Below are 15,703 nucleotides of genomic sequence, written 5' to 3'. Positions count from 1 at the left end.
GAGAAAGGCTCCAGCCTTAGCAAAGGTGCTGCTATGGATGCCTCTCAAAGCACATCTAAACCTGTTTGTATGGCAATTTGCTCGCTTCGCCAAAAATCATACAAAGGTAAGCAATTTCAAGAAAGGCTTACGCTCCAAAGCGCCAGTTCAATGTGGGATTTGTATTAAAAAACATTCTACATTTGGCTTCTGCATTTTAACACTAATCCAGCCCGGCCCACGCGCCCACACCGGAGGAAATGAACTGTATCAGGCAATGTCATTTGCTAAAGGGTAAGAGCAGAGGAATTCTCCATCCCTTCGTTTCAGATTTCTAGGGACAATTTCACAGGCCGTGCCGTTGCCGGATGGGGAAATTGGAAAACTGCAGAATCCATTTGCAGACGTGAAGTTCTATTTTCTTTTACAGCGCCTTCATCAGAGTCTCCATCACTCCTGCGTTGTGCAGCATTATCATCGGAGCAGCCTGGACACCACTGATAATTGCTGAGTGAGGGGAAGGCTGTGCCTTGCAAGCCAAAGTAAAACCACCAGTGGGGTGGCACTGCCTTTAAATTCACTTTAAATTCACCTGCTTTGGAGAAGTGCTCATGTACTCAGGCTACTAATTCCTGCGAGTTAACTGAAATTAATTTAAAAATATTATTCAAATTGGTTTGTTTTGTTATTTTTTTTTCCCCAAACAAAACTTCCCAGCTAAAACCTGTGAGGCTGTATTAAATCTATTTAGCACAGAACCAGGAAAAATATACACAATTTTGCAATGCTTCCATTATTTAATTCTTCATTAATTGTGTTTCACAAAGAAAAAACTTCAAAACCTCTTCCACAACAAATGCCTGATAATGATACAGTTCCCAAGAATGAGACCAGTGGCTAATTGCTTTAGGAAACTGGAAAACCTGGTGGCTATCATCCACTTGTCCTCTGGGATGGAGAGAGAAATGCGATATTAAGGGTCAGGGGCAATGAAATGGTCACTTGTGTGCTGCATTCATTTCGCAGCTCTGTGGGACAGGTAGGGCTGATCTGGCTGTCCACAGCGTGCTGGGGTCACCAACCCTGGAAAAATTCAGAATATTCTTGGTGTAACAAGCTTTCAGACCAAGTAGCCGATTCTTAGTTCCTATCAAAGTTTAATTCAGCCTTGCACATCCAGTGGTCTCACATCCTGCCCTTCACCACACCCCTGGAGCATTAGGACGCTGGCAGGCATTCCTGTGCCCCAAGGTCAAATATTTGTGCGCAATGCAAATGCCATTTATATGAAGCTTTAACATGGTGTGTGACTGTCATGGATTTCAGAGCAGCTTGCACATCTCCTTCTGCCCTTCAGAGTTCCAGGGAATACTGCGCAGAACTGGGTGAAAAACCCACGGCGGCGGCAGCTCCGGGCGCCACCCGCTCCCCTCAGCGTTCGCCCCAGGAGCCGCAGCTCAGCGTGGGCAGGAGAAGTGCGGGGTTTGGGGGCGGAGGGGGCAATTTCCCCCTCAGGAGAGGCCAGTTCTGCCGGGTGTCGCTGCTGAGCGGAACACACCGCACCCCGCCGGGACAAGGCGCTGCCGCTGCCCCGGGGCCCAAAATGGCGGCCCGCCGAGGCGCCGCCGCCTCGTTGCTACGCAACCGGCTGGTCCCGCCTCCCCCCGGGAACTACAACTCCCAGTCATCCCGCTGCAGAGGGACTACAACTCCCGGCAGGCCCCGCGCGCCAAGAGCTGCCAGCCCGCACTACATGTCCCGGCAGGCAGCGGGGGCACTGGCCAATGGGCGCGGTTGATGCTGCGGGGTGCGCGGCCGGCGGTGAGCGGGGGAAGCGGCGCGGTGACATTTCCTGCCGGGCCGCCCCCGGAGCCGCTGCCCGAGCGGGGCCCAGGATGGCAGCGCTGGGAGGTCGGTGCGGGGCACGGGGGAGCGCCCAGTGCGACACGGGGGGTGCTGGTGCGGGGTACCGGGGCAGGGTGTTGAGGGGTGTCTGTGGGGGAGCGGCCGTGAGGGGGCTCGGGCCTGTGCTGTGTGAGGGGGCTCGGGGCTGTGAGGGGTCCCCGGCAGGGCAGCGGGGCTCGGCCGTGCGAGCTGATGGCGTGAGGGGACGGCTGCTGTGTGTGGGAGCGGGGCAGTGTCTGTGTGAGGCTGAAGGAGCTGTCCCGTGAGGGACCCCCCTGCTGGGTGAGGGGAGGGGGCTTGATGAAAGGCTTCTGTGAAAATGGGTGTGCTCTCTCGCTCCTCTTTGCCCCTTTGTGTTGCCTAAATTTTGTCGGAAGCACTCTGTTGCAGTCAGCAGCTTTACCTGATTTGCAGCTCTGGCCACCTAATGTTTTTCTTTTCAGCTCGCCTTTGTTGTTTTTGTTGCGTAAAAATTTTGGTGCTATTACGAAACAGATTTTGTGCTTGAGCTATTGCTCAATTTTCACTTTGGGATTTACTTCATTAGGCTTATCACATGTTATTTAGCAGCATATGCTCTACTAAATATGTTTCCACGGTCATATATGAGCTCCTTCACACGTGAGAAATTTCAAATTATAATTCTATTTTATTTGTAGAGAAAAGATGTAACTGTATCTACAAATTTATGAGTTTTAAGTTAAGACTTATTGTAGGGCTGTTTCTTCATGAGCCTCTGCTCCAGCTATTACTTGTGTAAGGCAGGAGCCAGTTCCTGTTTCAATGTGAAGTTAAATATTTACATACAGGCTTGTGTAATGGTGGGGGTAGTCTGGGGACTTATTTTATTCCTCTGTGTCCCTTTCTATTTTAAATGTCAATATGTGTTGTGTTTCTTGACTTGATTTCCCCTTCCCCAGTTGTATGAAGTATTTGTATTGTTTTCCTTAATGGATATAAACTCTTCAGGGGGATAGAACAGAACTTTATAGTTGAATAGTAACTGACAAGTACATTGTGAAAAGGAAGAAAAAGTATTGAGATCTCTTTAGGTATTTACACACCCATGACAATGTTTGGCTTGCTGTTGAAGGATGATGATGCTGAGAAATTATGGAATATCAATTTGTGCTTTTTGGGTTTTGGCACGTGCATGAATTTTTTTGGAGGCTTTTTTCTTTTGTTACTGGTTGTTTTCTGTTAAAGTTTCAATTTTGCTTTGTAGAACCAAGTCAGTTTTCACAAACACTGAACGGAGTCCCTCCCTCAAACCAAGTCAGCAGTGGAATGGACCCCTTCCATGCTTGTAGTATTCTCCAACAGCTGAAGACCATGTATGATGAAGGACAGCTGACAGACATTGTGGTGGAAGTGGATCATGGGAAGACATTCTCCTGTCATAGGAATGTTCTTGCTGCAATCAGTCCTTATTTCAGGTAAAACCATCCATTGTTCTAGTGGGGATCAAAGCAGACAGAGTATTAGTGTAGGTATGATTTTTTTAGATTTTCATGTAATGAAAGTAAGTTCTGTGTATTTCTAGATAATAACGTGCACTAGCAAGTAAAGATTATTGTTCTCTTAAGGTCAGTGGATTATCTGTGTCTGTTTCTCAAAGGAGAGTTTCATTGGAGACAATGTCACACAATTTTAAACCAAGCAAAACTGCCCCTGCTACTGAGGGTATCAGAGATACAGTAAGATCATATTGCAACTACTTGTTTTTTTCTCAAGTTACATATTTGAGCATGCATGTGAAATAACTTGCTGAAGGTTGAATGCAAAGACTTGGAAATGCCAAGATCTTTGCTTGTAAACTCAGTGAATTTTAACATGGGGTTAATGAGATAATTAAGAAGTTCCACTTTTGATTCAGTAAGAGTAGAAATGATCTTAAATTTAGGTACCCCAACAGGAGAGTTTAACACCTGTGCTAAATATGTTTGTGCTGACAGAGGGGCAAAGGCATTGGGACTAGATGTGTTTAATTTGTGCCAGTTTAATCGGTTTAATTTTGTGCCAGTAGCTAAAGGCAATAGCAGACAAACTGCTGGGTGTTCCTGCCTTGCAGATCGATGTTCACGAGCGGCCTTACCGAGAGCACGCAGAAGGAAGTTCGGATCGTTGGTGTCGAGGCAGAGTCGATGCATTTAGTGTTGAACTATGCATATACCTCCAGAGTAGTGCTGACAGAGGCCAACGTTCAAGCTTTGTTCACTGCAGCCAGTATCTTCCAGATCCCTTCCATACAAGACCAGTGTGCTAAATACATGATCAGTCATTTGGACCCACAGAACTCCATTGGGGTGTTCATCTTCGCTGATCACTATGGTCATCAGGAACTCAAAGACAGGTCGCAAGACTACATTCGCAAGAAGTTTCTGAGTGTCACCAAAGAGCAAGAGTTTCTTCAGTTGAGAAAAGACCAACTGATAAGTATCCTCAACAGCGATGATTTAAATGTAGATAAAGAAGAACATGTTTATGAGAGCATTATAAGGTGGTTTGAGCATGAACAAAATAAGAGAGAAGTGCACCTTCCAGAAATATTTGCCAAATGCATCCGTCTGCCTCTGTTGGACGAGACGTTTCTAGAGAAAATCCCTCCCGTGTTTGCACAGGCGATGGCCAAAAGCTGTGTACAGAAGGGACAACCCAGTGCCAATGGCTACACACAGCGGCTTGGAATGACCGCTTCCGAAATGATCATATGCTTCGATGCTGCCCACAAACACTCAGGAAAGAAGCAAACAGTGCCTTGTTTAGATTCGGTCACAGGGAGAGTGTTTAAACTATGCAAGCCACCAAATGACTTGAGGGAGGTGGGAATTCTGGTGTCTCCTGATAACGACATTTACATTGCGGGTGGTTACAGGCCGAGCAGCAGCGAGGTCTCCATCGACCACCGGGCCGAGAGTGATTTTTGGATGTACGATCACTCTGGCAATAGGTGGATTCCCAAGGCTCCTTTGCTGCGGGCCAGAATAGGCTGCAAGTTGGTTCACTGCTGTGGGAAGCTGTACGCCATCGGGGGGAGAGTTTATGAAGGAGATGGGCGCAACTCCCTCAAGTCTGTGGAGTGCTACGACAGCCGGGAGAACTGCTGGACAGCTGTGTGTCCCATGCCGGTGGCAATGGAGTTCCACAGTGCTGTGGAGTATAAGGATAACATCTATGTTTTACAGGGTAAGGTGGTTTGACTGCTTCTGTGATGTTTTATTGGAAGTGGGGATTGTTCAGTCTGTGTTTTCTTAAGCAATTTGGAAAAACCCCTTGGGCAATGGGGCACAGTGGGGGGAAGAGTGGGGGAACAAGGAAGAGGGGGGTTGCTGCTTGAATTCTCATGCCCTGGCAATGTGTCACTAAGTTGTAGTACTGAGTTATTGCACAGATGGCATTTTTGGTGGTATTCTGAGTGAACAATACAGTATTCAAATTAATTCTGAAAATTCTTTACTAAATATTTACCTGGATGAAATGCACCAAAGTTGAAGAAAAGATACTGTCCTGTGAAAAAGCAGTTAGCATTTTACTTGGCTAAAGCTGAGAAAATTCCTGGTGTCTTTATTCTTGGTGACTTGTAAAAGTTGATTAATGCCTCCTGAGTCTTCATTTCCTGCCCTACCCTGCTTTCTGAAGTCATCTTAGAAGCTAGAAAGAGATAAAGTATCTCAGTTAACTCTGTTTCTTTGGTCAGCAATTGCAGTACTGCCTTTACATTCAGTGCACACTGAGAAGTGCTGAGACTGGTCTGAGGCTGTGGTAAGAGGCCCACAAAGTGGGAAAGAAGAAGGAGGGGCAAGTGTCCCAGTTTTGTTTTGCTCTGTAAACACCTGCACAAGCTGGGGTCTCAGATGCACACCAGCTCCTTCTTGGGTCACTTCCATACAAAGCTGGACCACGGGGAAGAAAGAGTGCTGTAAGATCCTTATTATTAACCAAAAGAAGTTAACATTATTTCTTGACTTTGCATTCATGATCTTCCATATGATTTGCAGTTTTCTTCTTCCATTGTATCTGTATCATGTTCTACTCTTGTTGGTTGTGGCCTTAAATAGTTCTGTTGTGCTAAAAAGTTCTCTAAATCCCTCTCTCTTGGGTCAAATATCTGCTTTAGATATTTAGAAAGGAATGCTGAAGAATACTGAACTTAGTATTTGTTTTTTAGTGTTTCTTAGAACTGATAAAAGGTGGATGATATTATTATAACCTATAGAATAAGAGTGCTCTTTGTTCACAAATTTTAGCTGCACTGATTCTGTGCTTCAGTGCTTTTAGTGACAACTGACTGCTCATACAAATAAGCTACTTCCTGTGCTAACCAGCAAATTCTAAAGGGTAGTGTGATGGGTGGCTAGAAAAAAACTTGTTTGAGTTGTGCTGTAGTACAAAGAGGTTAGGTTTTAGTAATTTTTCTAGGTAAAACTCCTAAGTTAGATGTAGTCAATAAGAATAGATGAGAGTGGGAAAATGCCTATGGAATGCAAGTGTCAGTCACTGGAGATTGCACTGTGGAACAAAACTGAATAATTAAAATCAGTATTATCTGTAAGACTCTATCTCTTAAACTCTGTTCCACCAATTTTACTGTCTCACTTCTGTATTCTTTGTTATACTTGAGGTGTTTGGTCACACAACAGCTTGGTTAAAATTCTTAAGATAGCCAGGTGAAATCATGTATGATTTGAATTTTGCTAATATTGGCAAATGTAAGGCCTTTCTCCCACTGGACTTTACAAAAGTCAAGGTGGCCTTTATCCATGTTCTTTTCATGAAATGTACAGAGTGTGAGTTTTTGGTCATCTGAACTTCCTTTATCTGCAGTCTGTAGCTGCTGCTCTGGGCGCTGAGCAGCAGAGGTGTTTTATAATCTAACCACAAACCTAACCATGAATCAGTAGCTTCATACAGGTTCTCACCTGGCCTCCTTTCAAGCAAATCAGCCTAAATGTGTAACCCAGCCACCTGATACCACTAGCTTCAAAATCTGAGTGTGGTGTAAGATACAATTCAGGGTTTGAAGATTGCTAAGCCTGAGCAAATAATTGTGAAACTCCCTATCTGCAGATGACACATTGTTTCACTCTTTAACATCTTCACAAATGTACTTCAAATGTTTCAAGACTGGAATCTTGAAAGGTTTTGTCCTAAATGAAAAAGAATGCTTTAGAAGTAATAAAGGATACCTTGAAACTCTGTAAAATGTGTTTCTGATATGCTTCAAATTCCCTGTGCTTCAGCTGAACCAGAAACTCAAAGTAGGTTTTAGTCATGCTATTAACATTTTTGTAAAGCACTAAAAGGAAAGCATTTGATGGTGCTGGGGTGTTTGTTTTGGCATCCAGGCTCTAGAAAATTTAGAGTGTTTCTGTCTGTGGAAGAGCGTACTTCAGAGCTTAATTGCTGCAGATGCTGGTGTGGAAACAAAACACGAGTTATGTTTTATTTCCCCTCTCTTTTCAGGGGAGTTCTTCCTTTGCTACGACCCTCAGAAGGATTACTGGGGGTTTCTGACCCCAATGACTGTGCCTAGAATCCAAGGCTTGGCGACAGTGTACAACGACTCCATCTATTACATAGCTGGCACCTGTGGCAACCATCAGCGCATGTTCACCGTCGAGGCCTACGACATCGAGCAGAACAAGTGGACTCGAAAAAAAGACTTCCCGTGCGACCAGTCCATCAATCCATACATAAAACTTGTTCTCCTCAAAAACAAACTCCATCTCTTTGTCAGAGCTACTCAAGTCACTGTTGAAGAACACGTTTTCAGAACCAGCAGGAAGAATTCACTCTACCAGTACGATGAGGTCACTGACCAGTGGCAGAAAGTCTACGAGACTCCAGACAGGCTCTGGGATTTAGGCCGGCATTTTGAATGTGTTGTTGCTAAATTGTATCCGCAGTGTCTTCAGAAAGTTATTTAAATTCTTTTTTTGTTTTTTTTTTTTTTGTTTTTTTCAGTAACAGGCCTTAGTGATTTCAGTGGTAATTTGATGCTAGAGAAAACATGTCTTAAAAGAAAACAAAGAAATTCTGTCAGTATTTATTGTAAGATGAAACAGACAGTTTTTTGTATACGGGGATGGGTGCTCTTTAAAGGTTGCAGTCTGGGGAGGGACTTACTGGTTCAGTTTCATATTTACTGATGTTTTCCTGGGAAATGAGAAGGAGGTTACAAAGTGCAATTATCAGCATTTTTTTTCTGGTAAACACTTAATCATGTCATACTTAAGGTTTTTTTTTTGTGGTGAAAGCAAATTAAGTGGAAGAGCCAGGATAACTATGCACTACAGTGAAAGAAAATCTAGCATTAATAGTTAAGGATGTCCAAGATGTGTTGAAGTGACTTTTTTTCTCTCTTTTTTTTTAATACGGGTAAAATTTGAGGCAATATCACTAAGTTTTGTTGCTTTTTTAAAAAATTTATTTAGATTGAAAGTACATAGAGAGGAATGGTAGATCCTGATTCATAACGATCTCTTCTTTTTGTACTGTTTTTGAAGTCTGCTAAGATGTTTGTGATGTTGTTTGTGCACTGCAATTTGGAAGAAAAACTCAAGTCAGAATTGGATTGTGGAGTACCTTTGCCCCGGATGGAGGCCTGTTCATATTGTTGTACCAGTTCCTGTCTGTGGATTTCTGTTGAAATTGAGCTTAATAAGAGTGGGGGAAAAACCCCAAAACCTGTTTTTTGCCACATAGGTGTAGTGCTGTACAAACATTTTTTTAACACTGATTAAAAACTTTTTTTTCCACCCCGTAAAGGGCTTTAACCCAAAAGTTGATGGTGCTAGTACATTTTTAATACTTGTTTGTCTGAATTGGGCCAGCCTTCTGCTACTGTTTAAGACAGCCTGTTATTTTCCATGGAGTGTGTGTCTGTCTTCAGGCCCTGTCCTGTCATCAGATTCTTTTCTAACATGACATTTTTACTGCAGTGGTGTTCTTGCACAGAATGGTGACAGGATATGGCCTTAATAATACTAATTCTCTTTTATTTTTTCTCTTTGTGTGGAGTGTTCATTCTGTCTCCACTACAGTACAGTGCTATGTGCAGAGTTGGCATGTGCTCTGGTGATTTGGAAAAGTGTGGTTTAACTTTGCAAGTTGTTTTATCTTTGCAGTCAAGCCCCCAACTATCTTCTATTTCCTTCTGATCTATAATGTGAAAAATTGCACTACTGAGCTGTCAGCATTATCCAGTGCATTAAAGGAAAATTGACAATAAGCATCCATGGCTTAAATAATCTTAGGGGAAATACAGAATAAGGAATATATTGCAACACTTATCTTTATGTATTTAACATTTAACTTATTTTTAAAAAGTAAATAAGTTCAAAGTTCAGCCTCTACTTCAGTAGTGAAAATGAAATTTAAAAGGGAAAAGAGGACTCCTAAAACTTGCATCAGCTGTAATTTACCAGGTTTCTTACAGCTCTGCTTTTTGCAGAGCTTTAAGTTATCTTACTCTTTCCTGTTTTTTCTTGTTGACCTAAGTAAACCAGTTAACTTGACATGGCACTGGCCATCACTGCCTGAAAGTGCTTACCATTATCTGGCTTAACAGCTGATATTTCAGTCAGCCAAATATTGAGCTCATTGTTTATCCCCCTGGCATGGCTGAGGATTTGGATAATGTTTGTTTACTATGTGGTCTTCCTGTTCCCAAATGGAATCTTCCTAATACATGAAAATACTCGTCTGGTTCTATTTATTAATTCTTGCACAAAATGTTTGAGAGGCGAAAACAAACAAAAAACTGTGAAATGAAAAGCAAAATAAAAATGCCTCTTTGCATTACATACCTCATCTTCCAGAGATTCACCAAACTCTTCTTCCAATGCGAGCACCTGCATTTTGGTTTTTTCCTGAATCTGGCAATTCTCGCTAAGACTGCATTTTCCAATAGTGTTAAGGTGTATTGTTTCTTTGTTTAGTTTTCTTCTGGATAGTTTTATCTTTATGCATAGCCAAGAATAAGGGTTTTCTGAGAAGTACACCTAATTTAATTTTTAACTAATGATCCTTAGTCCTTGGCTAGCTCTCTTTGCGCTGTTGTAGGCCTCTAGCTGCAAGCTTTCTGAAGCACCCTCCCTAACAGTGTTGCATTTGTGTGTAAGACCATTTTTTTTGCGAAGTGTTGTGTAACTTTTTCCTTGTTTCTTTGTTTTTCTTTTTTTTTTTTTTTTTTTTGAGCTTGGTTGACTATTTACAAGATTTCTTGCTGCTTTTTGACAATCTATATTTATTTAGTAGAACAAATTTCAATATATTACTTGAAACTATGACATAGAATTGAGTTAGCAGTTGACTGGTCATGTGATGTATAGAAGTACAATATGCTGTGGTTAATTCTGCAGTAGGTTTGTTAATTTTGTTTATCTGCACTAAAGTACGAAGATCTCCATTCTGTTTAACCATTCAAACTGAGGGTGTGATCCAAGTCTGTCATGTGTTTGAAAGCTAAATCCTGGAAATTGCTGTGGGAGTAGAATATACTAAATCTTTTGCATGAGGAGTTTGTTGAGACAGTAATGTAGCTGTGACATTTTGCCAATTCTTAAATGCTTCTATGTTATGCTGAAAGTCAGATTCCTGGTAAAGTTTTGCTTTAGAGTCAGGCTTAAGTAAACTTGCACAGCACAAAAAAAAAAAAATAATTGCACCAAAGGTACTGATAATATTTGAACAGTAATCTGTACATTTTGCTCATTTGGAAATTTTTTTTGGCATTTGTTTATTTCCCTTTATGAAATGAATTTCTGGTGTTGTGAGAATTTAGGTGAGTGTAAATCTCTTCCAAAATTATTAGTTACTTTAGAAGGAAACATTTTGTAATTTCCACTTGCTTCCATCAGTGAAATTTAGAATAACTCAAAGCAGTTTTGGTGCACCAGACATGCAGTGTGTGTATGTTCTACAAGAGATCCAAGAGCTCCCTGTTGGCGAGGCTGTTGAGAAGTGGCATCCAACATTCAGTGCTCAGGTATGTTAGTAAGAAGTACTGTAGTCCTATGAGGGCAAATGTGTGGATTTTTAAACATTTTGCCATAATTGCACAATTTTGCATTTTTACTTAATGTCATGTTATGTTTCTTAAAATAAACCTATTGTTGAAATACAATGGAGTTCAACTGGTTTTGTGACAAATCTGTGTGCATTTTAGTAAATTTCTGAAAATTAATCTGTTGTATTTTTGATGTTTGTTCAGTTAGTCTATTTCTGCACTTGTGCCTCACCTGTGTGTAATGTCACTTTTTTTTTGATGTGGAAGGTGCTTTGTTCTTTTGTCTCATTCCTTGTGGCTGTTCAGGTGTAACTTCTGGTTTTTTTACACACAGGCAACATGGTCTTTCCCTTCCCTTTCTCCATGCCTTTGTCTGCAGCTGGCGTTCCAGCAGGAGTGAGTGTCAGGTGGGGCTTTCCCACCTGAGAACATTGGAAAACCCCAGCCCCCTGTACACTGAATTTCCCAGCACCCTTGCTGCAGAGCTGAGAACTAGAGACCCCTGGCTTTTAAGGCAAAGCTCCAGCATTATTTGTGGTTGATATTAAAGGATCACTTCCTTAGGGATCTAAAATGATACAACTTGATGAATAAGAAATTGGGTAAAATGGGCAAGACACTTGTGTGAGCAAAAAAGGAATTAAATTCCTGCATAAGCAGGAAACACACAGGCGATGGAAGCAGTGTCAGAACGAGAGAGGGACAGGAGTGTTTCAACCATGCTCTTTGATTCCCTAATTTCTCTTTTTTTGTGGCAAAGAACAGAAACAGGGATTGTCCCCCCAGTGCCCCAAGTTCCTGTGGAGCTCTTGTGAAATCCTTTCGATGCTGGCATGTTACAAAGCCAATGCTGTAACAGAGGATGACTTTGCAGGGTCAGGTGCAAGGAGGGTGAGCAGCTAACCGAGGGAGCTGGGGAGCCACAGGTTTGCAAATTATTATTCTCATTTAAGGATTAATAAAGATTTTCCTTCTTTGGGTACTAAAGTAAATTCCAATGTATTTTTTGAAGAGAGAAGTAGCTGAGCCCTTGAGAGATTCTTTCTCTCTGGAGGTAGATGGTGGAATTATTTGCTGGGCATTTTTTCCTTTCAGATTTCCTTTTGGAAGCGAGTTGTGCTATTTTGGAAACATCTGCTGAAGGACAGGAACACACAAACCCCTGCACACCCCCTAAAGCAAAGTAGCATTAATTAAATGAACTTATCCACTGTGTTTGTGCCCAAAAGCTGTGCATGCTGCCTGCAGGGGAATATCTCACAGCTTGGCACTCATGTGCAGCCAAGAGGTGGGGAAATAACCATCCAGCTGTTGCTTTCTCCTTATCTCTTTGCACATGTTCTCCCCTTTGGGCCTCTTGAAGATGGAAGAGTGAGACTAGGAAAGCTGGAACCTCCCTCATTCCTTAATATCTCACTAAGGTCCCTGTGCCTCACTGCTGATTTTTGTGTTTTACACAAATAATGATGTAAATATCCACCGTAAGAGGCAGGTATTGATTAACTTTTACAAAGATTATGTGATCAAGTTACTTAACAAGTAGAAGCTACAAAACCAACTGATTTTTAACATCTCTCCAAGAGGAATTTCTGAAGTACCACAAAGGTGTTTGTCAGCTTTCCCTTTCAGAAGGTGCTGGTGGGGTCTGTTTGTTTTTAACCAACCAGTAGGACACAAATCCTGTACAGACTCTACATCTTTGAAAGCTTTGGCCCTCTACAAAATGCAATTTAAAGCAGCCTCCACCTGAGGAGTTGAGGGGCTGTGAGCAGTGAGAGTGATGGAGCACATGTACAGAACCCTGAATATTATATTTCCTCAAGGAAAAAGTGCTGAAAAGCCCCACTTGGAGAACATTTGGCTGGGTTTGACTGTTTTTGAAGGATTAGGAGAATTCCTGCATGTCACAAACTTTGAGTGAAGAAGGCCTAGATCTGCCTGAAGAAGACCAAAAAGGAAATAGGAAAAGCATTATACCCTACTCATTGTAGCACCTGGATGATGGGGAGACCTTCCCAGCATGGAAGGACCTCTGTGTAATTCATGCAGGTGGGTCACAGCTCTCTCCTCTGCCCTCCCTCTTTGTGTGGCTGTGAGCCAGGGCATAGCCTGGTCCCAAATCCAGGGGAACAGGACTGGTTATTTTGTGCCCAAGTAACCTCAAGCTGCTGTCTTTTAACAGATCAGCTCCACAATTCCCACACGCTATGTGTGTATTTAGACCTTTAAGTGTCACTGAGTGCTAGCAATGATAACATACCTGTAAAACATCAACCTAAATGGTACCAAATAGATCAGTTTTAAGGAATGCCCTCTGTGTTCCCATGTCTCCTTAGATCTGCACGTGACCCCTGCTTTGCAGCCCTCACTGTCACACAAGTGTAAGAACTGTGAACTGTATGCTCACTTTGTGCCAGCTTTTGATCCTTTTGTTTAATGATAAATATCTACTTTTTTATTATCTACAAACCCAGTTCTAAATTTCATTAGATCAATTATTTTGAAGTCAAAATGGTATGTGACACATCAGTTGCAGAAAAAGATTTGCAGATAAACCCTTAAACCTTTCCAGACTGGTTCAGTTCATATTCTTTCAGTAACAGATTTCTTTATAGATTCTGAAAATTTCAGGGGAAGGAATAATTGGTGAATATCAAATTAACCTTCTCCAACAGCCAATAAATTAAGTGCTGAAATGGTCTTTATTCTGAAAATTTACATTTTATTTTTCCTAAGTAAAAGTTATACCACATTTTATATCAAAACTCGTATATGGAGAGGAAGTGTTAAGAAGAAAGAGTTGTTGGATTTGTCCTTCAATTTCAATTTTTCATAGGCCAATTAAATAGTAAAGGAGAGTTTCTGCTGCTTTTGTCCATCCCAGTCACAAGGGAGGTGTGCAAGATTTTCCAAAGTGATTTTGAAGAGCAGGCTCAATAGTATGAATTGCTATTGTGTCTGAAGTGCACTAGAAATGGTCACAGCCAATAACTAGCAGCAAAAACCTTTATAAATTAGGCAATTGCTGCTAACACAGAGATGGAAGGAGGGACAACACCTAACAAAGGCAAATCCATGTTTTGATTTTGTAAAGCACCAGTCTAAAATGGCTCAGTGGCAAGAGAACTGTTGAGTGTCCAGACGGAAAATAGAATGTACATCTTTGGAAGTGTCGAAGTTAACTAATTCTGAAAGTCTAAAAGGATTTCACCCCTTGCCATGCCATTCTATTTAATGCATTTTTCCAACACTACATCTTCAGGAATAAGTGACTCCCAAGAACTCTAGGTCTGGTGTGGTTGCATTCTCCTGGACAGGCAGCTCCTGGTGCCCTCCCACGGTGTGGAGCACAGAGGACCACATGCACCTCCAGCATCCTGTAACAAATCCCCACAGCACCTATAACTGTCTTTAAGGATTTACTCATTTTAGAAGACAGGAAAAGCACCAGATATGCTTGTTATATTTCTGGCTGTAAAACATTTTCAGAGAGAATTACTGGTAGGAGCCACGACTGGTGAGGCAGAAAGAGCAGGACCACGAGATCGATCAGCCCAAGGAATTGGAATTTGTTCCCTGACTCTGAACTAATGGTGGGTGCCTGGGGAGACAAGCATGGAGCTGCCTGTCAATACTTCCCAAGCTCCAGCAATTTGCCATCTGCAATGCCAGAGGTGACATCTCTGTGTTTAATAACCCTCAATGGATTTCTCCCCAGAATTTATCTTGCTGTCTTTTAACCACTGGAGACTTTTTTATCAAGCTGTTACAACTGCCTGGTAGAAAATATTTTTAAATGGTAGATATGTATTTTGTGTCCTGTGTTGTGAGAAGAACATCTGAGCTGGCTGGGAGAGCAACATTTGCAGCCTTTTGTGCTCATGCAAACTGGGAACTTGTGTGGGGGTTTGGGCATTTATTGTGTCCTTGCAAGGAAGGTATTTCTGCTGGGCCAAATGGAAGACTGGATAACTACATGTGGCTGCAAGGCAGGAAATGTGGGCTACAGGAGGTGCTGACTGGCAAAGTTAACTGGGATGTATAATTTGTCTATCTCCATTTACCTTTGATGAATTTTCTACTCAGATTGGCTGAAAACAGTTCCCTGGCCCACCTACAACCAGCTTTTTTCCTAATTTTCTTTTGTGCTTCACTAGTGTGTTGCAGCGTCAGGATTATAAACACGGCAGGAGAAGGTTTAAATCCCCCAAATGGGGATTTGCAAGGTAAGTCTGGTGGAAACATTCCTACTGAAATTGGGTTACATTAACCTTTACAAAGCACGGACTTGCTTTGTGGACATTGCTCATTTAATAGGTCCAAGTCAACTGCTTGGTTACTGGTAAAAAATGCAGGAATTTTCTGTATCTTTCCTCCTCACTCCAGGGTGACATTTACCCCTGATAAGCATTGCTGTGGCTTGTCAACTCCTTCATTTCTTGGGTGATCAAAGTCAGTCAGAGGCAGGATTTCGGGTGACCCAGAAGTCATGCAGGAGAACTTCAGGCAGAGGGGTGAAACACCCCTCGCAGGATGGGCAAAGACCTCCATATGCCAATTTCCTTGGACTAGAGTGGGAGCAGAGCCTGAAAAAATACATTGTAAAGAGAGATTAAGTTAATATGTACAAGGAAAAACGATAGCTGACAAATAATTTATCCACATGCACAGGGAGATGAGACATGCCAGCATTCCAAGCACAGCAAATGGAGAGTTTGCCCTGGATTTGTGGCCGGGCAGGTGAAGGGCCACCCCCGTTCAAGAGGAGTTAATGTGAAATACAGCAGCCTTTGGGTCTAACAGGTGGCA

The 15,703-nt window shown here is 42.2% G+C and overlaps 1 protein-coding gene across 3 annotated transcripts; it reads left to right on the top strand.

The window, feature by feature from the left end:
- The first annotated feature begins 1,731 nt into the window (after positions 1-1,731).
- Positions 1,732-11,011, top strand: KBTBD8 (kelch repeat and BTB domain containing 8). 3 transcript variants are annotated; one of them, XM_021550994.4, is made up of 4 exons: positions 1,732-1,890; positions 3,110-3,320; positions 3,956-5,070; positions 7,348-11,011. In XM_021550994.4, exons 1-4 carry the CDS (start codon positions 1,764-1,766, stop codon positions 7,809-7,811), a joined length of 1,917 nt encoding a protein of 638 aa, XP_021406669.2. In that variant the 5' UTR covers positions 1,732-1,763; the 3' UTR covers positions 7,812-11,011. The 3 variants fall into 3 exon arrangements, with proteins under 3 accessions (XP_021406669.2, XP_085446451.1, XP_085446452.1); XM_085590325.1 differs by lacking the exon at positions 1,732-1,890 and adding an exon at positions 1,896-1,918; XM_085590326.1 differs by lacking the exon at positions 1,732-1,890 and having other exon boundaries at positions 3,181-3,320; positions 3,911-5,070.
- Positions 11,012-15,703: the final 4,692 nt, after the last annotated feature.

The sequence above is a fragment of the Lonchura striata genome, chromosome 12, assembly GCF_050655825.1.
Source record: "Lonchura striata isolate lonStrDom1 chromosome 12, ASM5065582v1, whole genome shotgun sequence".
In the NCBI taxonomy this organism is placed as follows: domain Eukaryota; kingdom Metazoa; phylum Chordata; class Aves; order Passeriformes; family Estrildidae; genus Lonchura; species Lonchura striata.
Note: the sequence above shows the minus strand (reverse complement) of the source record. Positions and strands in the feature narration are given on the sequence as shown.

Bases quoted from the DNA above. Each gene is read 5' to 3' on its own strand.
- KBTBD8 (XM_021550994.4), top strand. From the start codon at position 1,764: ATGGGCGCGGTTGATGCTGCGGGGTGCGCGGCCGGCGGTGAGCGGGGG. The intron at 1,891-3,109 runs GTCGGTGCGGGG...TTTGCTTTGTAG, and splicing joins CAGGATGGCAGCGCTGGGAG to AACCAAGTCAGTTTTCACAA. The intron at 5,071-7,347 runs GTAAGGTGGTTT...CTCTCTTTTCAG, and splicing joins TAACATCTATGTTTTACAGG to GGGAGTTCTTCCTTTGCTAC.